At 38.5% G+C, this 27,062-nt stretch overlaps 1 protein-coding gene across 2 annotated transcripts in view; it reads right to left on the bottom strand.

The window, feature by feature from the left end:
• The window catches only part of cntnap3 (contactin associated protein family member 3), a 193,344-nt gene that overhangs the window by 24,507 nt on the left and 141,775 nt on the right, over positions 1-27,062 (bottom strand). For both annotated transcript variants that reach the window (XM_056261574.1, XM_056261576.1), the window contains exons 14-19: positions 26,592-26,748; positions 24,674-24,801; positions 24,320-24,490; positions 5,487-5,705; positions 2,370-2,609; positions 1,093-1,317 (exon numbers count right to left, since the gene is read on the bottom strand). In XM_056261574.1, the coding sequence (XP_056117549.1) occupies positions 1,093-1,317; positions 2,370-2,609; positions 5,487-5,705; positions 24,320-24,490; positions 24,674-24,801; positions 26,592-26,748 (1,140 nt within the window). The remainder of the gene's footprint in view (positions 1-1,092; positions 1,318-2,369; positions 2,610-5,486; positions 5,706-24,319; positions 24,491-24,673; positions 24,802-26,591; positions 26,749-27,062) is intronic.

Here is a 27,062-nt window from a genome sequence, read left to right as displayed (position 1 = left end):
GTGCTCGGCATCATCATTAGCTGTTCTGCCTAACCTGAAACTGACTGGTCTTCTTTTTATTAGCGGTGTAGAGAATGGGCAGACAGCTCTCAGAGAGAACGGGTTGTCATGTCCACACATGCATTTATGCATTTCATAAAAGCGTGATATAATCGCATGGGCTCGACATCGCGACTGCGATATGATTAATCGCGCAGTTTTAGTTTACAATAACAACACTGGTTCAAACCAGAACTGATGTAATACATTTCCAGCAGCAAATGATATTTATATTATTATAATCTATTAATGGACATTTACATGAAAAAAGTTATTGCATCACGCTCGGTTAGGACACGGCGTAAGACTTCATAAATCAAACTTTATAAGTCTTTTTGCATGATTAATTAAAAGAATTGGCTCAAAATAATCTTTTAATTGGACTATAATGATCATGCTGTATGTTTTGCGAAGAAGATGCAATAGAAAGATGTGTAGTAAATGTATTGTGTTTGCATTATTTAGTGGCTCGCAGCCTGTTTAGCTTGTCACATTCAATCCTGTAAACTCACAGCGTGGAAAAAATATTATTTTTACATGAAATTCATTTTTTTTTTTTTTTTTTGCATATGATTCATTAGAAGAATTGGCTCAAAATAATCTTTTAATCGGACTACAATGGTTGTGTTGTATGTTCATTGTCTGTGCAAAATATTTTGGTAGATTTAGGACGTGTCTCTGATATCCGGGTGCCATTTTTGGATGAAAGTTGGGGAAGTTTTTAAATGACGAGAGCTTTCGAGAAAATCCCCTCAGAGAATTGGAAACGGAGAGCCTACTGTATTATGCGCTTAAACACATCTCCGGCACGCATGATCACAGACGCATGTTTACATGCAGTCATGAAAGCATCGCGGTCTCAGGAGGGAATATATCCCCCGCCGGCACGCCACATGCCATTTCTTTTATGCCGGATTTCTGACAATATACAAAGTAATTTACTGCGGCTGCCATCCCGGTGTCTTCAGAGATTCCCAGACTCATGCTAATCCAAATGAATGTGCTTAGGGTGCATGGAAGCAAACCAGAGAGGAAGATTAGAGAGTTTCAGACCGTTTCTGTTGAGCAGGACGGCGAGGTATTCTCTGTAGTACGAGTTGACGTAAAGCAGGAGCGCTGGCGCTTGGCTCGTCCTGAAGCTCAGCGAAATGTTCTCTCCTCTCAGTGTTAAATCCGAGTAGATGGAGGACGACAGCGCGCTGGTGTTCCTGTTCAGCTCGTACGGCTCTTTAAACGTGTACGTGACTGATGTCCCGGGTTTGAAGAAGGCAGAAACATCTGAAAGTGAGATGAAACGCACTTGGATTAGGATTAGACATGTGCAGAACTATCATCACTGTGCTATATTTACATTGTCTTGCCAATATGGCCCAAAATTTTGTTATTCATCAAATATTCATTTAATTTTACATGTTTGTTAGACCTCAAGGATGAATGTAAACATAACTTGTTTGTACATTCCATTGAATAATAATTTATGTTTTCCATAAAAAAAAAGAGTCTGGATTCTGTGTTTTATAAATTAATACAAGATTTTAACACAAATGGTGCCTAATGAAGCGAATTTAATCAATGTTTTAAAATGTAATCAAATGAAAATATAGCATTTCATTTTCGACCAAATTTTTTACGTAACATTTTTATACAACAAAGTGTTTTTATTTATATAAAGTGCAGCACAACACAACTTGTAAGTTATTAAAAACGGATGAAAAATATCTTAACTGTATAATATTCCTCAAAATAATAATAATATCTTGAAAAATATTATTTTACTATACAATAGTAATATATTTCTGTCATAATTCCTTCAAGTTAAACTGAACTTTTATTGTGTATTTTATGATAGATTTGTATCAAATGAAATGGTGAATTGTTGTTATTGCTAACTAAAACTAAAATCATTTTTTGGTAATTGAAATGCTGAAATAAAATAAAATATAAATATTAGATGGAAAAACAACATAAAAATAAAATGAAAATTAGAAATGGTGACTTGGAAACTAACTGAAATATTTAAAATTAAATTTATGTTTAAAAAAAATAATAATACAAAATTACAAAAATTTAACCAAAAATGAAAACTAAAAATATAATCATAATTTTTAATAAAATGTAAAATATTATGAAATATTATAATAGTATATAAGTAACACTAAAATAACACTGAAATAGAAATATAATAAAAAATATAAAGCCGAAAATATTTGTAAGCAAAATTTTTGTGCAATGACCTTTGAGTTCATTATCGCCATTGAAGATTTGACAAATATTGATATTGATATATAGCCCAGCCCTTCTATTAGGGTCGACACATGTGTCTTGTGCACCTTTATGACAGAAGGTTCCAGTGAAGGGTGAGAGACTGCAGTCGCAGCTGAAGCCGTTGTAATTCTCCACACAGGTGCCGTGATTCTGGCACAGGTCCCCGTAGCTGCTGCAGTGTCCGGGACATCCCGGCGTCACTCCGGGCGTGATCTCGGCCCTCTCCTCCAAATCCAGCGTCTTCCCGTTGAGCTTCAGCGAACGAATGCAGCCGAGAAATCCTTTCTGCCTGGAAGCGGTTCCTCCTGAAAACACAAGCGCAGTCGTTCTCCAGTCCTTGAAAACATACAGCTGTCACAAAGCCATTTAAAAGACAAGACGATGACCGCGAGTTACAGGGGAAAGATGGCTTTTATCGCGCAGACAGCGGAACCTTCTCGCATGTTGTCAAGGGTTTGAGTCTGAATTCACAACAAGTGACCGCTGACCCTTTCCCCCACTGATGTGTTGAATCTTCTGTCATTTTCTGCTGTCAGTCTTTCACTGGGGTTTTGTCCTTGATATGGTAATTGCCTTCGGAAGAAAATTGTGGGTTTTTTGCATTCTGTTCCTGTAGATGACAAGCTATAAATAGAGAAATAATGCGCTCTGCATACATTAGTGCTTAGCGTTTTAGTGCTAATTCGTTTCAGCGAACACCTCGCTGTGCCAGCTGTGCCATATAATCATCTGTGAAATGTTCAAAGCTAAGTTGGAAATGCTGTTAAAAGTTTTGACATACCAATGATGAAATACGAGACAAAGGCAAATGTGTATTAGGTCCCTTAAACACCTTAATGTTCTGCCTAGACAGAAATCCGAGTACATGGAGAGCAATTGGAAAGTTTTAAGTCCCGCACATTATAAGAGTTTATTTTTTAGATCTTAATGGAGTTATGCTTTTTTTTTTTACATTGTCAGCTTTCTTTAGTGTGTTCTTCTCTATATCATTGTCACAATATTCCTCATTTAAATAATTCATACGCAGAATAAAGGGGCGGGGCCTGGTTGAGTAGTGTGCTGAAACTGGTGGTTATGCTAAGGGGCGGGACATTTCCCAAACACACTCAAAGTGCTTGACCAATCACAACACACTGATCCAGCTGACCAATCAGAGCACAGTGTGCTTTTCAGAAGGAGGGGCTTCATAGAGACAGGAACTAAACAGAGCGTTACTGACAGACTGGGAAGAGACGAGCTGCAACAATGCAGAATATGGGAAAAAATAATATAAAAACTATAATACAATGTTTTGTTTTTTACTCAAACCACTTAAGTAAACTTACTTAAGGCAGTATAACTACTGGCAGTGTATAACTATAATGATGTATGAAAACCTTTTATTATGATTTTTGCTATATAATAATAAAAATGAGGTTTATGACAAATTACATTAAAGAATATATTGAGTAAGTGTGGTTAATTTGCAAAATGCAAAAAAAAAAAAAAAAAAAAAAAAACACCTTAATGGTCCTAAAATATGCATAGAATATATAAATAATATAAAATAAAACCGTGTTTTTATTGTTAACTGAAACTAAAAATATTAAAAATAATTTTCAATCATTAAAAAAAAGCTGGAAAAAAACTGTTGAAGTCTGAGATCTCAATATGAACTTAGATTTCTTATTAAATTATCTGAGCTGTTATCCACATTGTTTCATAGCTCTATACTATCATACTCTTACTTCTAAACATTGTGTTTATTTGTAATTCTCCTATTGGAGAAAGGCAATACTTGAGGTGAATCATAACTGAGATCTCCATTAAGTTTCCTGAGCGCTAAAAGAGCCTCATTTGTGTCTGTGGCAGCCTCTCAAAGCTGATATCTTGATAAAAATAGCTTCCTTGGCTATGTAATGTCCTGAACATAATATACCCAATACTGAAAACGTCTCCTCCAGTACAACGACTGATATGTTTTACCCAGAAGACCTCAGACCTGCATTATAAACTGGTAGAAATGGAGTTCTTCATACGCATGAACAGTCATGGGAACCTCCGAATCCAATTGCAGTTGAGTGCTGCACAATAGAACTAAAGATTGAACTATAATGACACTACTTTCTCAACACTTACTGGAAAACTCATTCCCGCTGAGTTCCTCCAACAGAGAGACACCTTTCAAATTTGCCAGGAGCTCGGTCAAGGTCAACAAATCTAGCTTCACAGAAGCCATTCGCGTTGGATCACACCATCCCAGCCTGTTTCAGTTTCCTGATCAAACCTCATATTTCAGGTCAATATTTTCAGACCAATAATCAAAAGAAAAAATAGGACATTCAATTGTGCATAAAGAAAATTAAGCCTGTTTTTAGAACTTTTTGCATTATTTTTTTTAAACAATATTTTTAGGATATATACTTACAAATTTGTATTATGATGCATTCAGATGTTTTATATTTGTTATAATTCTAATTATTCTTAATAGTGAAAAATTCTATAATTGATTTTTTTTCGTCAGTATAAAGGCAGTATAACAAATACTACAATTATGTATGAATACCTTTAAATAATACATTATTATCATTCAATTTCAATAATGAGAATGAGGTTATTTTAATATTACAGGAATTAATTTAGTTAATGTGAATGTGGTTAATTAAACTTTTCAATTAAAATGTCATCAAACTATTAAAAAAATAACTTTTCGTCATTCAAATAGCTGAAATGAAACATAAATATTCGATGAAAACTGGAGCAGAAAAAAAGTTTACATTGAAGTACTAAAATTACTAAAAGTAAAACTGAAATAAAAATAAAGTAACATTAAATATTTAAAAACAAAAAGCAACTTACTTTAACTTTAAAATTAAAATAAATCCAGCATGTCAATAATACTAAAATAACAATTAAATAGAAATATAGAAATAGAAATAATAAAAATAGAAAATATCTGTAAGCAACATTTCCAACTCTTTTTCTTAATTTATTTTTTGGGGGTAAATATTTGTAAGTCAAAATTTCTCATTTTTTTCTGTTTGATTTTGGAGTGATATATGAACTGGACGTGTTCTTCTTCGTGAGATTGACACAAAAGGGACAAATAATGGCCGTCCAAAACAGAGATAGCAGCGATCTGATTTCTGAACAGCACACAGGGTGAAGAGACACATCCTTTATCTGATAAATGTTCTTCCTACCCACAAATAATTGGCTGTTGAGCTGCAGATGAATGTGTCCGTCAGCGGGAGCTTTCTGAAGGGCCGCGGGATGGTGGTCCACATACAGCGATGCCTCTTTCACGTTGCGCTCGGCTCTCACGTGATGCCAGCGGTTGTCGTTCAGAGCGCCGGGCGTCTCAACCCTCACCTCGAAGGGACCGTTTCCCACGTCGAACGAGAAGACCACTTGTTTCGGAGCTGGAAAGAGAAACACATTTGATTGATGTTCATCATCATACTAGCAGATTGACATTTCGCTGATGTTTCGTTCCAGTTAAGAAGACGAACGAGGCATGAGAACCGTTCCAAATGGAATCTGTTGAGTGGCAGATGATGTTTGAGGGTTTGAGAATAATCCAAAAACAACACGCTGTTCTCTAAACGGCTAAAACTTGCAATGATGATAAAAAGGAATGATGAAACATCTATCAGCTGCCTTGGATCTCACTGAAGAACACCCTCATAAACAGCGAGAGAAAAATCTCACATCAAACCTCTTAAAGGGTTAGTTCACCCAAAAATGAAAATGATGTCATTAATGACTCTCCCTCATGTCGTCCCAAGCCCGTCAGACCTCCGTTCATCTTCAGAACACAGTTTAAGATATTTTAGATTTAGTCCGAGAGCTTTCTGTCCCTCCATTGAACATGTATGTACGGTATACTGTCCTTGTCCAGAAAGGAAATAAAGACATCATCAAAGCAGTCCATGTGACATCAGTGGGTTAGTTAGAGTGTGTTGAAGCATCGAAAATACATTTTGGGCCAAAAATAACAAAAACTAGGACTTTATTCAGCATTGTATTGTCCTCCGGTTCTGTTGTGGATCCGCGTTCAGTGCCGCTGCTGACGTAAGACGCTGCTGACGTGTGTCTGGTGTGTGTGTGTGTGTGTGTATTCGGGTTCTGTTGTGGATCCGCGTTCAGTGCCGCCGCTGACGTAAGACGCTGCTGACGTTTGTCTGGTGTGTGTGTGTGTGTGTGTATTCTGGTTCTGTTGTGGATCCGCGTTCAGTGCCGCTGCTGACGTAAGACGCTGCTGACGTGTGTCTGGTGTGTGTGTGTGTGTCTGGTGTGTGTGTGTGTGTGTCTGGTGCGTCCGAGCTTCGTTTACAGTCTGAGGGAGACGCACGCTGGAAACAAAACAATCTTCGCAAACATGTCTAAGGATTTCCACACAGAGGAAGACTTGCATTTTTTTGCCCAGCCATATTTATTTGAACCCGAATACACACACACACACACCAGACACACGTCAGCAGCGGCACTGAACGCGGATCCACAACAGAACCAGAATACACACACACACACACCAGACACACGTCAGCAGCGTCTTACGTCAGCGGCGGCACTGAACGCGGATCCACAACAGAACCAGAATACACACACACACACACACACACACACACACACACACACACACACACACACACACACACACACACCAGACACACGTCAGCAGCGTCTTACGTCAGCAGCGGCACTGAACGCGGATCCACAACAGAACCCGAATACACACACACACACACACACACACACCAGACACACGTCAGCAGCGTCTTACGTCAGCGGCGGCACTGAACGCAGATCCACAACAGAACCAGAATACACACACACACACACACACCAGACACACGTCAGCAGCGTCTTACGTCAGCGGCGGCACTGAACGCGGATCCACAACAGAACCAGAATACACACACACACACACACACCAGACACACGTCAGCAGCGTCTTACGTCAGCGGCGGCACTGAACGCGGATCCACAACAGAACCAGAATACACACACACACACACACACCAGACACACGTCAGCAGCGTCTTACGTCAGCGGCGTCACTGAACGCGGATCCACAACAGAACCCGAATACACACACACACACACACACACACCAGACACACGTCAGCAGCGGCACTGAACGCGGATCCACAACAGAACCAGAATACACACACACACACACACCAGACACACGTCAGCAGCGTCTTACGTCAGCGGCGGCACTGAACGCGGATCCACAACAGAACCAGAACACACACACACACACACACACACACACACGTCAGCAGCGTCTTACGTCAGCAGCGGCACTGAACGCGGATCCACAACAGAACCGGAGGACAATACAATGCTGAATAAAGTCGTAGTTTTTGTTATTTTTGGACCAAAATGTATTTTCGATGCTTCAAAGCATTCTAACTAACCCACTGATGTCACATGGACTACTTTGATGATGTCTTTATTTCCTTTCTGGACAAGGACAGTATACCGTACATACATTTACAATGGAGGGACAGAAAGCTCTCGGACTAAATCTAAAATATCTTAAACTGTGTTCTGAAGATGAACGGAGGTCTTACGGGCTTGAGACGACATGAGGGAGAGTCATTAATGACATCATTTTCATTTTGGGGTGAACTAACCCTTTAAGGATGTCAACTGCTTCTCCCAGAAACCAATGAGATGAATTGGAGTCTTTTGTACAAGCCAGGTGAAGTCTAGGGTGTTTCTCAAAACCAAGAATGCAAAGAACGGACTTGTGTTCTTGGGGAGAACGCTCTTGCTAGTTGTTCTTGGAAGAATGAACTCACAAGGTGACGAGCACACAGAACGCTGCTGACAGTTTGAGACGATGTGTTCTTGCTGGTATTGCGCAATAATACCCCCGCACAGACACCGTCTGCAGTACCCAAACATAACGAGAATTATTGACGATAACAGCCAGGCTGCAATGGTCTCTTGGCTGTGGGGAAAAACGAGTCTGTGAGCAAACTGGCCAGTTGGCTCGATAGCTAACGTTACACCCGCAGGCGCTTATGGAGATTCTCACTTCCGAAAACGTTTGAGCACATTTTCGATTAGCCATAAATTTTCGTAAAAATGCCAATATTTGAAATCTACACAGTTGATTTCTCGCATCAAATGTTCTCAGAAGTGAATTGAGTGATGAAATAGTGTACGTAATTGTAGAAAAACGAAATACTGTATTGACCTGCCTCTCCTTCCTCGAATGCCGAATTGAATGCTGGGATATTTCTGCCGTCAAGTTCACACAAGTTACCAACCGATGCATCCTCGGTAAAATGGGCGTGTCAAGAACACTTCCGGGATTTTTAACTGTTCTTGCCAAAATGCAAACTTGTGTATTGGGACAGTACTTGGGCCACAAAAGATGACGTTTCACAAGAACACAAGGACACAAGTACAGACAAGAACACAGATTGAGAAAGGCCCCTAGTCTCGCGTAGCCAGACCTTCAGACTGCCAGCTTTCATTGGCCAAGACCACATCTGACCGACATGTAAAGCAACCAATCACAGTTTGTTTTGTTTCAATTCATGTTTAGGGGCATGAAAATCTAAAGTTGACGTCCCCACAATAACAGACTGATATTCAAGAACGTTGTACAAGTTTACTGTACACATTGGCGCTGTGAACTTCACATACTTTTGAAAATGCAGTGTTTAGTTGATCCTGATAAGTGCTCATTGTCACAGATATAAACACAACAGCTTTCTTCTTCCATAAGGGCATTTTAGCATCACGATGGGCGGACCATCAAGTAACGCGACACACACACGTCTCCCGGAAACTTCGACACTCGAAAGTGTTTCCCATTTTGTGTCCAAATATACCATGGACGTGCTTTCTGAAGCTGAGACTAGGTCAAATCAAGTCACCTTTATTTAAATAACACTATATACAATATAGATTGTTTTAAAGCAGCTTTACAGTAATAAACAAGAAAATAACAATATTAACCCCCTAAGTAAAAACTTTAATGGATTTGTCGTATACTTAGTATGAAATAAATGTATTTTAAAGAGATTTTGGTATGTTTTTTCACTAGGGTATTTCCTGTGTTCCATGTAAATTATTGGTGGATGTGATTAACATGGTTAAAAAGATGATGCTGTCTGTGGATAATTGTTAATTGAAGTTGACGTTGAGTGATTTTGAAAAAGCTAAGATGTTTAACATTGACTAATCTTGATGACGTCAATAGAATTAATGGTTTAAATAGCGTATGGAGGGATTTGATTATTTAACACACTGAAGAAGGCCTGTGAGCTGAAACGTACGTTATCCAATTAAAAAGACTTCAAATTTTGAGTGCGGATCATAGCTCTATTTTTTCTTAATATAATGACCTAGTTTTTTATTTGAAAAAAAAAATATATTTTTTTTTAGAGTATAATATTTGTAAGCTAAATATCCTGTTTTTTATTTGATTTTGGAGTAATACAATATATTTATCGACTAGACATGTTCAAAAACTGATAATTGTTCTTCCTACCAATTCCTACTTAAGTCTAGTTTCCACATCTTAGTTTCTTACTCCAGTCTTCACATATGTTGAAGAATGGGCAGACCTTCAGGCTCCCGCCGCTCCATCTGCAGGATTTCAGCACATCTGAATGAAGACCCCTCGCGGCTGAGAAAGATCGGCACCTTCTGTCATGAAGCACTTTCTAATGACAAAAAAACTCTGCAAAAACGCTGATGATGTGCTACGACCTCTTTATTATTCACTGCACGCGCGGCACAGCTGACGCTCAGGGTGAGCTACAGAAAAACACACCAGTGGAGCGTCTGTGGGAAATATGACACAAAAGTGAGTTGCTTTTTGAAAATGTAGTGCATGTGAATCATCATCTCAATCGTTATTAAAGGGATATTTCAGCCAGAAATTAAGATTCTGCCATTATTTACTCACACTCATGTCACTTTCTTTCTTCTGTGGAACACAAATGGTGATGTACAGTATAGCTGAATGTTCACGCTGCTCTTTTTCATCTGAAAGTGGAAGTTCTTTATTCAATATACTCAGGGCTTCACATTAACACCTGCCAACCCACCGAACGCCAGTGTATTTCAGCAGTGCATGGACTGTATTTTGGCGGGTTGAATTACATATATAATATATACAATTGTAGTCTTTTAAAAAGGCATGTGAAAAAAATAAACTAAGTGCAATGTAGTGTCGTCAAAAATATAGATTTTTCGATGCATATCAATACTTAAATATATCTGAAACGCTTCCAATACTCATTTTCAGCAGAATACACGAATTTGTGTGTCGAGTCTCTCATCTCGACACACAAACCTGCCTCCCCTCACTCACTCACTCACTCACTCACTCACTCACTCACTCACTCACTCACTCACTCACTCACTCACTCACTCACTCACTCACTCACTCACTCACTCACTCACTCACTCACTCACTCACTCACTCACTCACTCACTCACTCACTCACTCACTCAATAATTTCATTTGCTCCGGATGAATATTGTTGCTGGGTTTAAATTTCGGTGTGGGGTTGTGTATATTGCGCATAATTTTACTCATTCCCGCAGATTTTGTGCTCATAAAGCCACCTCTCAGTACTAAATTGAGTTCTTTTTCGCTGCTTATTGTGCTTAAACAGTCAAACACACACAAAATAATGTCATTAAAAAAATGCCAGTCTTGTTGAGTATTCAAGTAAAGACAGACAGTTATGTTTTAAGTGAACGTAAACAGTTGAGAAAGAAAACGCAACTGAAAGAAAACGTGTAATGGATCTGTGCGTCAGGTTTTAAAGTGACAGCAGCCTAATATTCCTGCTGCCAAATTATGAGATAATATTAAAAATATCTATATGGCAGTTTTTCCCCATGGTATCGATGTCAAAACTGTGGCCAGTGAAAATGCTGAGTGGCTAGTAACTTTGAAAAACCACAAGCCACAGTGGCTGCTGAGCAAAAAAGATAATGTCAAGCCCTGATTCTATATACACTATATTCAAAGTCTTATGATAGCACCACTTTCATTGTGTTGAACACTATATTCTATTCATCAAAGAATCCTGAAAAAATGTGTCACTGTTTCCACGAAAATATGAAGCATCACAATTGTTTTCAACGTTGATGATGACAATAATAATTAAGAATAGTGTCAGTTCTGGCAGGTCACGTTAGTCAAGCTCGCATCAGCTGACTCTCAACTCACACACGTCTACCTATAGGAATACGACGCCTATCACTGTATACATATATAAGCTCCTTCAGTATTATCAGCAGCGATCGCGTTTCTCAAGAGCTGATTACCCTCCTCCCTCCCCAGCTCCACCTCTCGTACAGTCAGTTTGGCATTCTGATTCCCCTTGAATCAGAATAAATTCTCAAATTATGTTGTACTTTAAAATCTTGAATTAATGATATCTGCAAGGCATTGATGTTGGTTCTGTTCTGTTTACCCTAAGGGGGGTTGTTGCTGCTCTCCTGCTCTTATCCATGCTAGCCTGCAGTTCTCGCCCAGAACAGGGCTGCGTTTCCCAAAAGCATCGTAAGCCTAAGTTGATCGTAAAAACGATCGTACGACTGATCTTAATATTATGGTCTGTTTCCCAAAAGCATCGTAACTTAAGTAGCACTTGAAAATCTTCGTAGAACTACGAGTGCTCTGGAGTAATCGTAAATCCCCAAGTGCATCGTAAGAAGACAACCGGCAGATTACACTTTTATCTAGATTTAACAGATTACACTGCAACGTAAGCATAATATAAGGTTTTGATTGTACTTTATTGTACACTTTGTTGTACTCGTGTTTTGTTTAAATGAATAAATGAAATAATTAAAAAGGGAAGAAAAAAATAGAAATACACATCTAAATTAAACGAATGAACAAAAAACAAAAAATCATAAAATAAGTAATCTGGGAAATATGCTTTAAAGACCGGGTAAAATAGGGATGAATTAAAAAAAAATCTGTCAATGACTTGCTGACGTGCACGAAAACCAGCCATGTATTGGGGATTTCTTGCGGACCTCCTTCCCTGATCTTTGAACACGGTTGCAGTTAGTTTGCAATGTGACAATGTCCTTCCAGATGTTTTGTTTTTCCTTATTTGTATGGTGTCCTTTAAATCTGTTAAAAATAAAATCTTTGTTTCCCTCTATCTCCTCTAGAAGGACATTAATTTGATCTTTTTGAAAGGTATCTTCTCTTGTTTTTTTGTTTTTGTTCAGCCATTTTGTCAGCCTGTATAGGTGCTTTATATCCATATAGACTTGTCTTGATTTCCAATCCACAACAAATGACGATTATTAGGTTAAACGTTCAGAATACGATTCCATATAAGGTTATATTTCAGCACTTTGCGAATGGACAGCGACGCTTAAAGCAGCACTAAGTAGGAATTCCGTTTTTGTCAAACAGCGACCCCTAGAGTCGCTGTGGAGTACTTGTACTGTCGTGAATAGCACTCACGCAGAGATGGCTCGCACTCACGGCCGGATCCCCTCCCCCTGTACACCGGTACCTGTTCAGTAGGATGGACGCTGTAACGAGTGGAAATAAGGTATGGCCCCTTTAAGAGCTGCGCGCGCCCAACACCACATGTATACGGCGCCGGGTTATTTCTGTTTGATGCTCATTTTATCAGAATTTTATTAGATCTGTTTTTTGCCGTAAAGCAATTCGTTACCTCGCGAGACCTGGTATCACACGATACTTCCTAACACTTTTGGGCTCGCCGGCCCAAAGTTGCAAGGGTGGTTTTGCGGCTCACAGGCACCAGGGGGGTGCGAGACGACCACCATTCAACACGAAATCAGTAATATAGACATTACAATGACTCCAAAGCTGTTCGGTTAAGGTAAAAAAGTTACTTAGTTCACCTTTAAGTAGCACATATAACGTGTTCTCGCGCATTCATGTTAAGTGCATTTTTGGGAAACGCGCGTGGAATTGCGGCGAGCGTTCGTAACCTTGCACGTAGAGAGCGCTCTTAAGAGCTAAGATACATCGTTATCGGGAAACCCGGGGATTTTGGGGATTACTCATGACTTTACTCAGTACATTTGAGAGGAAAATATTGTACTCTTTACTCCACTACATTTCTATCCATAACCGTGAGTACCCGTTACTTCTAAAAAATAAAAAAAAAGGGAAAAAATAAAAATCTCGGAAACCCTCAATGTGTTGTTTCCCTCTCAAACGTGATTGGATTGTGCAGGTGCCACTGATTGGGACAGCAATCACCTTCAGCTTTCCGCCAAAGTCAACTCCATGGTCAGATTTAGATTAGAGACGAAACAGGTTCAAATGTGGGTGCAAAAAATCCATTAAAACTCTAGCAGAGGTTTGTCAGAGCGTTGCCATTGTGCATTGCTTTGTGGGCAAGTGAGAAATGTTAAATAAAGCAACATGGTAAAAAGATGAAAATAACTTGAATTAACTTTCAATTCCTTTTAGATTATCAAAGGTATTAACATTAACATTTTTCATAACTCCATGTAGGACGTTTCTGTACATAAATGTAAGCACGGTTCGCGTACCCCGAAGTGATAAAATAAAATTCTGTATTCAAATTTCTAGGCAAAGACAAGTAGTTTGTTTAGGCATGTTTTGTTGGGAATTACAAACATGCACACATATATTCGAACACACATAACTATAGAATCAATTCTTAACGCGCATGTGAACGCCATCAGCGTTAATCACAGGTTTGTGTTTAAAGTCTGTTTAGAGAGAACGTTGTCGTCTTAGCGGCCCCTAATTTAATAACAAATGATCATTTTGACGGAAGTGAATCTATCAAAACTAACTTTAGCTGGAAATAACATTAGCTATTCAAGAATCGCTATAAAGCCAAAACAATCTCTGTTACCGTAAATTGTATGTTTATCTCTGTAAAGCTGCTTTGAAACAATCTCCTAAAAGCGCTATATAAATGAAGATGACTTGACACTGTGGCAGTAGTAATGCAATATTTAGAAAATTTACTCTTGTACTCTTGATACTCAAGTGCTTTTAAAAACAAGTACTTCAGTACTTTTACTTAAGTAGACATCTGACTGTAGTACTTTTACTTCTACTTGAGTAAAATTTAGCAAGGGGTATCTGTACTTTTACTCAAGTAATGAAGCTTTGTACTCTGTCCGCCTCTGATGATTTCTGAAGAAATCCCATTAGAAATTACATTCCATAATATATTACAACAGAAAACAGTTATTTTAAATTGTAATAATATTTCACAATATGACTGTTTTTACCGCATTTTTAAACGCATAAATGCAGCCTTGGTGAGCAGAAGAGACTTCATTCTGACCTCAAATAGTTGTAAAGCTTTTTTAACTTTTTCAAACCTGTCAAACAAGGCTTTGTCAGGTCAACATCTGAAGTTTGTGTTGATTTGCTCTTCCAGTTAATACTTACAGCTATATGAATTTCTTTGATTTTCAATTCAGTTTAATTCTGCATCATTAAATTTAAATTCAAACTGCAATTCTGCAGAATGTTTCTTCAAATCCAGGAGGAGAACTGTAATTTAAAAGGCATTTTCAATCCATCTCTGAATGGTGCACAACCTTGATATGGACTACACGAAGGAAATAAAGTCATGGAGTGACATGTTGGCAAGGAAATCACAATTTTAGTTTGAACTATTCCAGCACCCCACAGCTCAGATCTCAGATGCCACTGCTTTTTCCATCGGCTTCTTTGAAACGAACTTCGTCCGAGTTCACGTCCAACATGAGCCGCCTCAACAGGCGCCCAACCCAGTCAGAATATAATGAGAGGTTAATTGAGCTCTTCCAGCCAAAGGATTTGTCATTATAAAGGAACAAGCGGCAGGGCGCTGTAAGGTCTTCACATACTCTATTCTCATCCATCACATGAGCCCATTACGTCCAGGAATTTAACAGCTCTTTTATGCAGTTAAAGAGTCGCGTAATAGACAGGGACCATGTGGCGGAGGGGTATAATAAAAATCTAGACACACACCCAGAGGACATGGATTTTATAGGGTTCGGATGAACGCCAGACAGATAGTGCTCATCTAGCAGCAGTCAAAGTGGATTTTACATTTTGGGAGGGAAATGAAAGTGGTGTTTGTGCATATTTGTGCTCTGGATGATTTTTAGTGTTTTGTTATGCGGCTTCTATCATCTTTTGCTTTGTTCATCTGTGTGATTTTTTTCAGCTGTTTTATGGTCCAACGGGCAAAAAGAATATTATATTATAAACTCCCAATTCTCATTACTGAAATGCATCCAGATATATTACTTTTACAACTTCAATTAAACAACTAGAACGATTTCTATTTTTTGAAACATATCGAAGCCATGACCTTGGCATTATTAGCGTCATGCATTACTGTTAGATCTACAGGAAAACATAAGGAATCATTCACGTCTGGAGCACAAAAACAAACACTGAACTTTCATACTCGGGTTTAGGCCTTCAGACCACTGCGAGTGATCGAGATGCTTGACTTAGCAAACACTGCTAATAAAATGACCAAAGGTCTTAAATTGATCATATAGAGGGGTTTTCACTCTGAGCGCATTGCAAACCAGTGGAGCACATCTCTACATATTGGTTCAACAGCTATTCTGTGGTAATTTCCCAGGAGGAAACCGTTTTGTGATGTCTATATTTTCAGCCGACAGCTTCCCTGGATTATTTCTCCCTTTGGTGGATAAACAAAAACTCAGCAATGTCGAAACTCAACACACGTATGAAACCCATGCAAACATGAGCGTGCGCGCGCACACACACACACACACACACACACACACACACACACACACACACACACACACACACACACACACACACACACACACACACACACACACACACACACACACACACACACACACACACACACATGTTGGTGCAACAGCATTATGAGGACTCTCCATAGGCGTAATGGTTTTTATACCGTAAAAACTATATCTTCTATCCCCCTACACTGCCCCTATCCCTAAACCTACCCATCACAGGAGACATGCAGCATTTTTAATTTTTTAATAAAACATTGTTTTTTATGTTTTTTAAGCCATTTGATTTATGAGGACTTTTGAAATGTCCTCATAAACCACCCATAAGTTGTAATACCAGTGTAATACACATGTCATTATACAAATTTGTGTCCTCATAAATCACATAAACCAACTCACACACACACACACACACACACACACACACAATGTTTATAAACAGTAACAGTATTTCTATAGCCTATTTGTATTCATATTTATATTTTTTTATATTACATATATTTTATAATTAAATTTTTAAATAATATAATATTCTCCCAATTCTCATTACTTTACTACTCCAATTAAATAGTAAAACTTGAGTATATATATACATTACATACATATACACTCACCTATAGGATTATTCTCATTAATGCAATTATCTAATCAACCAATCACATGGCAGTTGCTTCAATGCGTTTAGGGGTGTGGTCCTGGTCAAGACAATCTCCTGAACTCCAAACTGAATGTCAGAATGGGAAAGAAAGGTGATTTAAGCAATTTTGAGCGTGGCATGGTTGTTGGTGCCAGACGGGCCGGTCTGAGTATTTCACAATCTGCTCAGTTACTGGGATTTTCACGCACAACCATTTCTAGGGTTTACAAAGAATGGTGTGAAAAGGGAAAAACATCCAGTATGCGGCAGTCCTGTGGGCGAAAATGCCTTGTTGATGCCAGAGGTCAGAGGAGAATGGCCAGACTGGTTCGAGCTGATAGAAGGGCAACAGTGACTGAAATAACCACTCGTTACAACCGAGGTATGCAGCAAAGCATTTGTGAAGCCACAACACGCACAACCTTGAGGCGGATGGGCTACAACAGCAGAAGACCCCACCGGGTACCACTCATCTCCACTACAAATAGGAAAAAGAGGCTACAATTTGCAAGAGCTCACCAAAATTGGACAGTTGAAGACTGGAAAAATGTTGCCTGGTCTGATGAGTCTCGATTTCTGTTGAGACATTCAGATGGTAGAGTCAGAATTTGGCGTTAACCCTCTGGGGACCAGAAACGCGCCCGCGCGTTTTGCCGTTTTTTTTTCACATAGCAGAAAAATAGACTTAAAATACTCTGTTGATTTTGATCGTACATATAAGTGTTATACATCAATCGATCCTGTTAATTGTCTATTATTTTTCTGTATACTCACAATAAAAACAAAGTTTTGTGCTTTTTGTCAAATAAAGAAAAATAAACATGATGCGAGTTTTGCCTTCTCTCTGTCAGTGCAGTCCATTCTGAAACACGTCCGAAAAATTAACTCTAACTCTGCAAATACTTGTCATACAGGCACGAGAGATTTTTCTTTATGAAGCTTGAATTCTCTTCTTTTCAATGAAGTAATTTATATAAAAAACTAATATTCTCAGTTTATGTAATCTGTATGAAAAGAGAGTGCTGTCAGATTTTTTTTCCCCAGCTCATTACACTTCATTACGCGTTAATCTGACACGCCCACGGAGGACGCGCGCTATTCAAACGCAAATGTTGAGGCAAGCCATGACAACGCCCACATCAGCCGTTCCACCGCGGCGGTAAAATGTGGGGTGTATTTTCTGCCTTTTACCGCCAAGAGGCGCTACAATCATAGACTCTGAAAAGTGTTTGTTTATTCTCTCTAATGCGTAATCTGCTGCCGCACCGCACTGATTCAGAGCGATTGAAAGCTGGTAGCAGATGAATTCAACAAGTGAAACGTAGTTAAAATAATTCATAATCACAATACTGAAATTAGGCTACTGAAATGAAATTGAATAAATAATGAAAAAGTAAAACATTGCAATAAAAACATTTACAGACGTACAGACGATAGCTCAGTGGTTAACGCAACAATACGAGCTTCGAGGAGCTTCAATCGACTCGAGATCGAATCTCAATGTAGCATTCATGTTGTTAACCGATGTTGGCCAACAGCGTTTATATTTAACCTTCTTGATGCTTAAATAGCTAACTGTTTATAACTGTTTACTTATTTAAAGTCAAGAGTTTTGTTTAATTATTATTACAACATAAATTTGCTACATTCCTGGAACCGCAGCCGCTGCACAAAGGACAAAAACTGATGAAGGAAGATTGTCAGCCGATTGCATCAGAAAATGAAAATGAAGAAGCTCGTCTTTAGTCTGCTAAATTATTGTGTAATGTAAAAGAACACTAAAATTACTTAAGTTTGAAACCAAGTTCGAACATTTCAAGGTTCAAATAAAGTGTCGGGACAGTTTTTTTTATTTAAAACAGGGTTGCATCGGGTTTAGAGTTTATTTCTTTTGCGATGCAAAATAAGAAACACTAGGCTAATCTTATTCTTGCGACATTTTAAATTTGTATTGCCAAAGAAATGACAGCTATATTAAACAATTAAAACAGTAGGCCTACAAAACGAAAATTGTCCAAAGCAACATAATTAAATTAAAACATGCGTTTTTCTTTGCCTCTCTCGCGCTGAATCTCTTTTTAACAAGTTTATTTAGTCTCCCTCGCTCTCCATATGAAAGAGGAACATTAACACCAGGCCTATTGTCCTGCGCGCACGATACAGCACTGAACTGTCCCTCCAACCTCCCACCGGCTATCGGAGTCTGAGGCTGATTTAACACAAAGAGAAGTCGCAATTCACACTTAAATCGCTATTCTAGACAGTGTTGATAATGAAGGAATTAAATGATTTAAGTTACATGTAGCCTAGTGATATTTCTGTCATAAAAGTTTATTACTAAATATTTCATTATTTCAGTAATTGATGAAATAAAACTGGTTTGGGCCAGCTTTTTCCAAGCAAAACTAAATATAATCTGAAAAAACGCATGTTAATTTGTTTTCATGAACAAAATGTTCAACTCAATATTAAAGTCTACATGGATCTTTGGATCCTTTCAACCAGGCATGCAATTTGTGAATTAAGTTTTTTTTTTTTTTTTTTTTTTTTTTTTTATAAATATCAAACCACGGTGCTTCGTGGTAATGCTGCTAAATTAAATAACATGTATTGAATAATTATGAACTTAAATGAAACAATATCGCAACATTTCAACAAATACATTATTTGATCTGTTTTTACATTTTAATTCAGGGCGATTTAGCCTGCTACATTTAATTAGAGCGAGATTTTCACCCTTGTCATTTTCTCATTGGGAAGCGCTTACAGGCTACATGTTTGAGTACATCCTCTGTACCTCTCGTTTTCATATGGATTACATAATCAGATAACATTTATTAGCCAGAATATTTAGACATTTAAAGGCTTTAGACAGAGCCGATTTCTTATAGTGACTGAGCTGAAGTGGCTTTCGGTTCATTTTTGTGACGCGCAGTTCCCGGAGACAGAGACGACAGATAAACTGTTTTTGTCGTTAGCAAAAGTTAGAATAAAACCGGACTTTAGAAAAATGCATAGGGCCACTCGGCGTGGTCTGCCAAAACACTTAATTATAAACTTCAATATTTCATTCAAAATAATCTCAAAACGCTTTGTGAAATTTTGAAAAGCCGTGCATGCATTAAGGCCACTTGAACTAATGAACAACTGAAACGCTGGTTTTGATTTTATTGTTTGTCGTTGTTTAAACGTGCTTGTTGCATATCTCTATTTTATATTTGATATGGTCTATTGGTGAAGTAGCCTATAGCATTGATTACTGTGGAGGGAGGGGTGTGGGGATTCAAATAATTCAGCAGAAGCAGGGATGTTTAGACCAGAAGGAAATCCCCGTCCCTCCTGGCAAATCACACTTTACTTAAAACCATGTTTTTAAAAACTCTAGGTTGTAGGGAATCAAAATAATAATAATAATAGGCCTAATAAAAAATATATATATATACTGTATATAGGCTATATATGTAAAATTACTTTTTTTACAGAACTGCTTTTAAAATTACGATTGGTAGCCTCGTACGATTGGTACAGATGCAACGTCGTTCTGTTCGATACTATTGTTCCTAGTGTAAAATGGAAATGCATGGTAATTTTATTTTATAAATATAACCAAAAAACTGTATGGTGTAACAGAGTTTTAGAGCTAGACAAATCTCTCTGCATTAATAAATATAAAATTTGCAGTAGACCATGTTTGATCGGGATTTGAACCCGTGTCATCTTGATGATCGAACTGTAAGTTCTACCGCTCGGCTATGAATTTTCTCACTGAGAAATGCCCAAACGTTTGTTTCTCACATGAGCGAGAAAACGTTTTGTCGTTAGCCTGTGTGAGTGTAGGCCTACTTTAGCCTACCTACATTAATAAAAGTAGACCTTTTACAGTTTTAAAAGATGATATCTTATCTGTATGACCAACAATTACGCAGTAAGTTCTTTTAGCTGTTATGAGAAAAATAAATCCAAATGAACGCGCCGCCGCGTTTGTCAAACTCTAATTCAACATGCCAGAATAAAGCCAGATTTTAGAATAATGCATAGCCACTCGGCGTGGTGTGCCAAAATACCCTAATTATAAACTTCAATATTTCATTCAAAACCATCTCAAAACGCTTTGTGACATTTTAAAAAGCCGTGAATGTTTTAAGGCCACTGGAACCAGGATCGTAACTGAAACGCGCTGCATGTCTCAATACAGGAAGCGCTGGTTCAGATTGTATTGTTTGTTGTTTAAACGTGCATGTTGCATATTTAAAAATATTTGTTTAAAAATAAATGTTTGTTGTAGGCTTATTTGTAAATTACCATAACTTGTAGAATTTCATCCTTACTGTTAATTGACATTAGCCCCACTTACGTTTTGATAAATGTCCCTTTGCGCCACCTGGCGGTCATTTCGCGAGCGACTTTGAAATGCGACTGGTTTATTTTTATTGTATTGGTCTACTTTAAAAAATAATACTTTATAAGACATTTATGGGAAAAGACTATTTTCTTTTCAAGATGTTTCCAACTGTAACTTTGAACCAATTCTGTAGAATGGCCCATATAGCATTTGACCAGGATTTGTTTCCAGGTATGACTAAAAATGTGCTTCTGGCTTTCATTTATATTTTGATTGTTTGTATATATATATATATATATGTGTGTGTGTGTGTGTGTGTGTATATATATATATATATATATATATATATATATATATATACATGTAGGCTATATATATATACAAGAAAGAATGCAATGACAATATATATATATATATATATATATATATACACATGTAGGCTATATATATATATACAAGAAAGAATGCAATGACAATATATATATATATATATATATATATACACATGTAGGCTATATATATATATACAAGAAAGAATGCAATGACAATATATATATATATATATATTGTCCTTACATTCTTTCTTGTGTGACACCCCTGAATGAAAGGCTCATTATTATGCAGGGTCACTGTCTGAGAACCACTTAATTATTCATGATAGGGGTTGGGCCGTTCCGCCCATCCGCATATTGCCTTGGCAAACAAAAAAAGGTTTTTCACAATTTAAAACAATCTATTGTTTTATGTGAATGATTAGGAAGAATGATTTTCAGATCATTTTGAAGCAAAAACTCTAGGCAACAACGTACATTAGTCAAAAGTCTTGTGGACTCATATTTAGTATGTTTTTTGTGTCCTTATTTCAAAAACTTTATTTTTTAGTTTTTTCAATAACCACGCATAAACAATATTCTCTCAAAAATACAAACATGTACATACATGTTGCTCACACATTATGGTAGACCTGTTTGTCCTAAATAGAGTTTAATTTCACCTGTGCCATTAATATGTTTATAAGCAACTGAAAAAAGCACAAATGTCAGAGCATGTCAAAACATCCAAAGGGCCCCAAAAACACTCTGGTCCCCAGAGGGTTAAAGGGGGGGTGAAACACTCAGTTTCACTCAATCTCATGTTAATCTTGAGTACCTATAGAGTAGTATTGCATCCTTCATATCTCCAAAAAGTCTTTAGTTTTATTATATTTATAAAAGAAAGATAGGCTGTACCGAGTCTTTCCGGAAAAACCCGAGCGGGTGGAGGCGTGCCGTGTGAGCGGAGCTAAATAATCACAACACGAGCGCGCGAAGCTTTTGCGTTGAGAGCGTCTGGAAGCTGTGACATCCGAAAATAAACCATGGCTAACAATCAGATTCAGCCATACATTTTTTATCCAGAATCAGATCCCGAGGCTGAGATTGAAGAGCGCAGTGTCTTAGAACACCATGTCATGCGCGAGTTTTACAACATTAGTGTGTTGTAAACAGACAGACTCGTGGTTTATGAGGACATGATTTATTTTTACAATAAACAAACTGTCACCTACAGTGGCCAGCTAAACAAATGCATTTAAACACACACACCATACATCGCATGCTCCATAGATACATTAACTGTATGTGATCATGTTGTTTACTTGCTGTGCTTACACGCCGATAGTTAACAACTCACAGACATTTGAAGCAGTTTTACTCACCGCCTGCGGTTCCAACGCACGACCGTGAACCTTTATCATTGGGACTGCTCCATCTTTAAGTATTAGGCGATCTGCAAATCCGGCGTTGAACTGGGCCTTGTTTATAAAACTATTACCGTCGAAATGAAGGGATCAAACAAAAACACTTGCACAACTCCGTTGCTGCTCTGGAAAAACAAAATCCATCCACAGGTCCCTTAACGCTGGGTTCTTTGGAAATGTGTGCAGTGTTGTCTTGCCCTGGCAACCAAAAACACACTTTTTTGGTGGCATTTTTTTTATTCCGGCGCTCTGATGGGCATAGGCGTACTCTCGCACGCACTAGGCTACAGCTGCGCGCGCGCCCTTCCGGGAGAAGTGCCCTTAAGACCCGTATAAGGAAAATCCGGCCACTCTGACGTCACACAGGCCTGTATTCGAAAAAAACTTTCCGAAACTTGTGACAAACCGGAAGGAGTATTTTTGGAACAGAATTACTCCATCAAACTTACAACTTCATTTTTGAAACTTTGTCCATGTTTAGCATGGGAATCCAACTCTTTAACAGTGTAAAAATCTCACTATGCATGAAACAGCATTTCACCCCCCCTTTAAACAGAATGAAAACATGGATCCATCATGCCTTGTTACCACTGTGCAGGCTGGTGGTGGTGGTGGTGTAATGGTGTGGGGGATGTTTTCTTGGCACACTTTAGGCCCCTTAGTGCCAATTGGGGATCGTTTAAATGCCACGGCCTACCTGAGCATTGTTTCTGACCATGTCCATCCCTTTATGGCCACCATGTACCCATCCTCTGATGGCTACTTCCAGCAGGATAATGCACCATGTCACAAAGCTCGAATCATTTCAAATTGGTTTCTTGAACATGACAATGAGTTCACTGTACTAAAATGGCCCCCACAGTCACCAGATCTCAACCCAATAGAGCATCTTTGGGATGTGGTGGAACGGGAGCTTCGTGCCCTGGATGTGCATCCCACAAATCTCCATCAACTGCAAGATGCTATCCTATCAATATGGGCCAACATTTCTAAAGAATGCTTTCAGCACCTTGTTGAATCAATGCCACGTAGAATTAAGGCAGTTCTGAAGGCGAAAGGGGGTCAAACACAGTATTAGTATGGTGTTCCTAATAATCCTTTAGGTGAGTGTACTTACATACATACATAATACTTTTTTCATAATAGTATCTAAATTATATTATTGTGACGAGCAGGACGAGATTGCTGATGGCCGGTGGCGTGGTTGTTGATGAGCGACACCTGCACGACGCACCGGTCTCGTATCTCTCGCTGAGGAGCGGAAGCATTAAAGGAGGAGAGCCGACAGTGGAGATACGAGAGCAGGTGTCATTCATTATCACTCATGCCACTGGCCTCGCGCCGTTCTCCCACAGCCCTCGTCCTGCTCGCCACAATTATGTATTTATTTTTGTATTAATACCATGTATAATATATATATAATACCAAAAAATATGAATGATCCTTAAAAAAACTGAGAAAAAACAACTGTCACCTGTCTTGGCAGGTTTTGTGAGATTCCCCTGTCGAGGAAAAAGCTGTAAAGTTGACACACACTCACAGCTCAGTTCAATCCGAATGAAGTCTTTGATCCCCAGGTTCTCCAGGAACACTCCTGATGAAGAGCTGGTTTTAAAGAGGAAGGAGATATCAGCGCTCAGCTCCCCGTGGAACGTGGGAAAGTGCAGGTACGACGTCTCCTTGTTGAAGTAGGCGGCGTTCCAGAAGTTACCTGGAGAAAGGATTTACAGTAGAACATGTACAGTATATAGTTCACCAGGAACAACATCATGGTTTCTCATTAAGCATTACTGCACATGTGTGCCAATCTACCCAGAGCCGGTCTGACAGGCTGACAGGGTAAGTGGTTACAGTGTGATTAGAGCGGTTAATATTAAATCTGTGCAGCACTTACTGTCTCCGTAACACTGCATGGGACCCACTCTGTAGGCCGCCTCTGAACCGGATCTGCTGATGTCACCGATAGCCAGCGCTCCAACCGGCAAATGCTCTTTATGGGACAGCAGCCCGGAGTCATTAGACCTGTCACACATCACAAAACAGCATGCTTGTACATTTGAGAACAACACATCTTCATTTCATGTAAACTGTGAATCCCAGGAAATTTGTCCAGAACATGTCCAGGTCACATTTCACCCATAAATCAAAAGATTATTATTTTTTTTTTTTTTGCATTGCAACATTATTAAATTGCAAGCACATTTCCCAATCCCCAGCTAATATATATATATATTTTATATGATGTATATTGTATAACTTAACTTTTTAAATAACACAATATGATATAATACAATATAATAAACATTATATGGTCGGTGTATGAATGGGTGAATGTGAGGCAAACTGTAAAGCGCTTTGGAGGCCATTGGGTCTGTGAAAGCGCTATATAAATGCAGTCCATTTACCATATAGATACTTATTTCATAATAGTACTTGTATTATATATTTGTTTTTATTAACATGTCCAGGTTTTATTTTACCCATAAATCAAAAGATAAAATTTGTAAAACAAAAAAAAAATATTGCATTTTAACATTATTGCATTGCAACCATTTCCCAATCCCCATGTGGGAAGTGTGAGTTAGCTAACTTATAAAGAGAAGCAAAACTGTAAAACTTAATTTGTTGATTGCATCATGGTGCCATTAGGTTTGAATAAAGCTTGTTTCCACAACAGAACTAGCAATTCTGACTTTATTTCTTAAAATTGTGTGATATAAACTTGCAATTCTGAGAATAAAAGTGATAAAACTTTATAATAACAGTTATATATATGCAAGACATAAACTCGGAAGTTTATAACTCGCAATTCTGACTTTTTTTTTTCTCAGAATGTTCACCACAATGACGATAACTATAACAATAAAGATATAGTCCCAAAAAATCATTCTGAATGTAAAAGAATAGCCCAAGAACAGTCCAAACCACAACTATAACAATAACAACACAGAGAATAAATATATTTGGAATCACTTTCAGAACGATTTTTTCCAGCTGATGTAATGAAACATTGAGAGCCAATCAGAATCCATCCAGGAAAGAGCTCGAGCATTTAAAGCGACAGATGACAAAACTGCAGCACGCGCTTATAATAAACAGAACGATATTGTTCGTTAGTGTGGACACTAATATAGTTATCGATTTTGGTGTGAACAGGCCATAAGGCTGTGTTCACACTTGGCATGTTTGGTTTGATTAAAACGAACTCTGGTGCGATTGCTCTGTTAGTGCGGCTCATTTGAATAAGTGTGAACGCTGCCATCTTCCATCTGAACCCTGGTGCCACCAAACAAGCGGACCGAGACTCCTGAAGAGGTGGGACAAACCACTCTGATGCGGTTCGACTGAAATGTGAACGCAACAGACCAAATACTTTTAAATGGTCCAAAAACAGGACGTGATGTCACAAGCTGCAACCCTAAAAAGGACAGAATGCTCAAGCATACCTGGTTCCTCTCGTCACATGATCTACGTTGCCCATCACAGTTCGGTTCGCTTCTCCTTTCAGCAGATCTTTGACAACAGAGGAATTCATGCTGCTGTTTTGACTCACACATTATTGAAGCTCTTCGCGAATTCTCAGCTGGAAAAACGCCATCATATGTGCGCACATACAGCGAGCGCATTTAGTCCACACACAGCATTATACGTCATAAAAGCCAGGGTTTTTTTTTTTAATTGGTGTGGTGTTAAAGAAATGACAGTGTGAACGCTAAGCGAACCAGGACTAAATGTATCGTTTTATTTTTTGGTCCGGACCAGAAGAACCAAGAGAACTGAACTACACGTGTGAACACAGTCTGGTGTCGTACCACTCTTTGCTGTCGGCATCACAGTTACAGAAGTGTTCAGGATGCACACAGTTCTCCTGAAGGCCACAGGCACACTGCTGGCTCCCCGGCACGGCTCCACCCCAGTACATGTGCGCTTCACCCGCACGTCCCACCCACCAGCTGAAGGGGGTCCCATCTGCAACAACACACACACACAGCTCTACAGAATGTTGCTTAGACATCCAAATGAGACATTAGACATTATAAAAGAAGATTTTTGTACACCCAGAGCAAAAGCATTATTGCTCTGAGGTTGCTCTTTTACAGCTCATGAGTTCTCAGTCATTTTAACTTTGTCTCAGATGTTTCAACACTGACTACGTTTACATGCAGCCAATTTTCGGGTTATGGTCGGGTTAAGGTCACTATTCGGGTTTCTGAAACATTAGGGATAACCCGTTTACATGCGTGAGCAGAGAGAGTTTCTCCTGTATACATGGAATTGCAATA

Source organism: Rhinichthys klamathensis, unplaced genomic scaffold (genome assembly GCF_029890125.1).
Source record: "Rhinichthys klamathensis goyatoka isolate OS25496 unplaced genomic scaffold, OSU_Roscu_1.1 h1tg000183l_1, whole genome shotgun sequence".
Lineage (NCBI taxonomy): Eukaryota > Metazoa > Chordata > Actinopteri > Cypriniformes > Leuciscidae > Rhinichthys > Rhinichthys klamathensis.
This window is presented reverse-complemented; position numbering and strand designations above follow the sequence as displayed.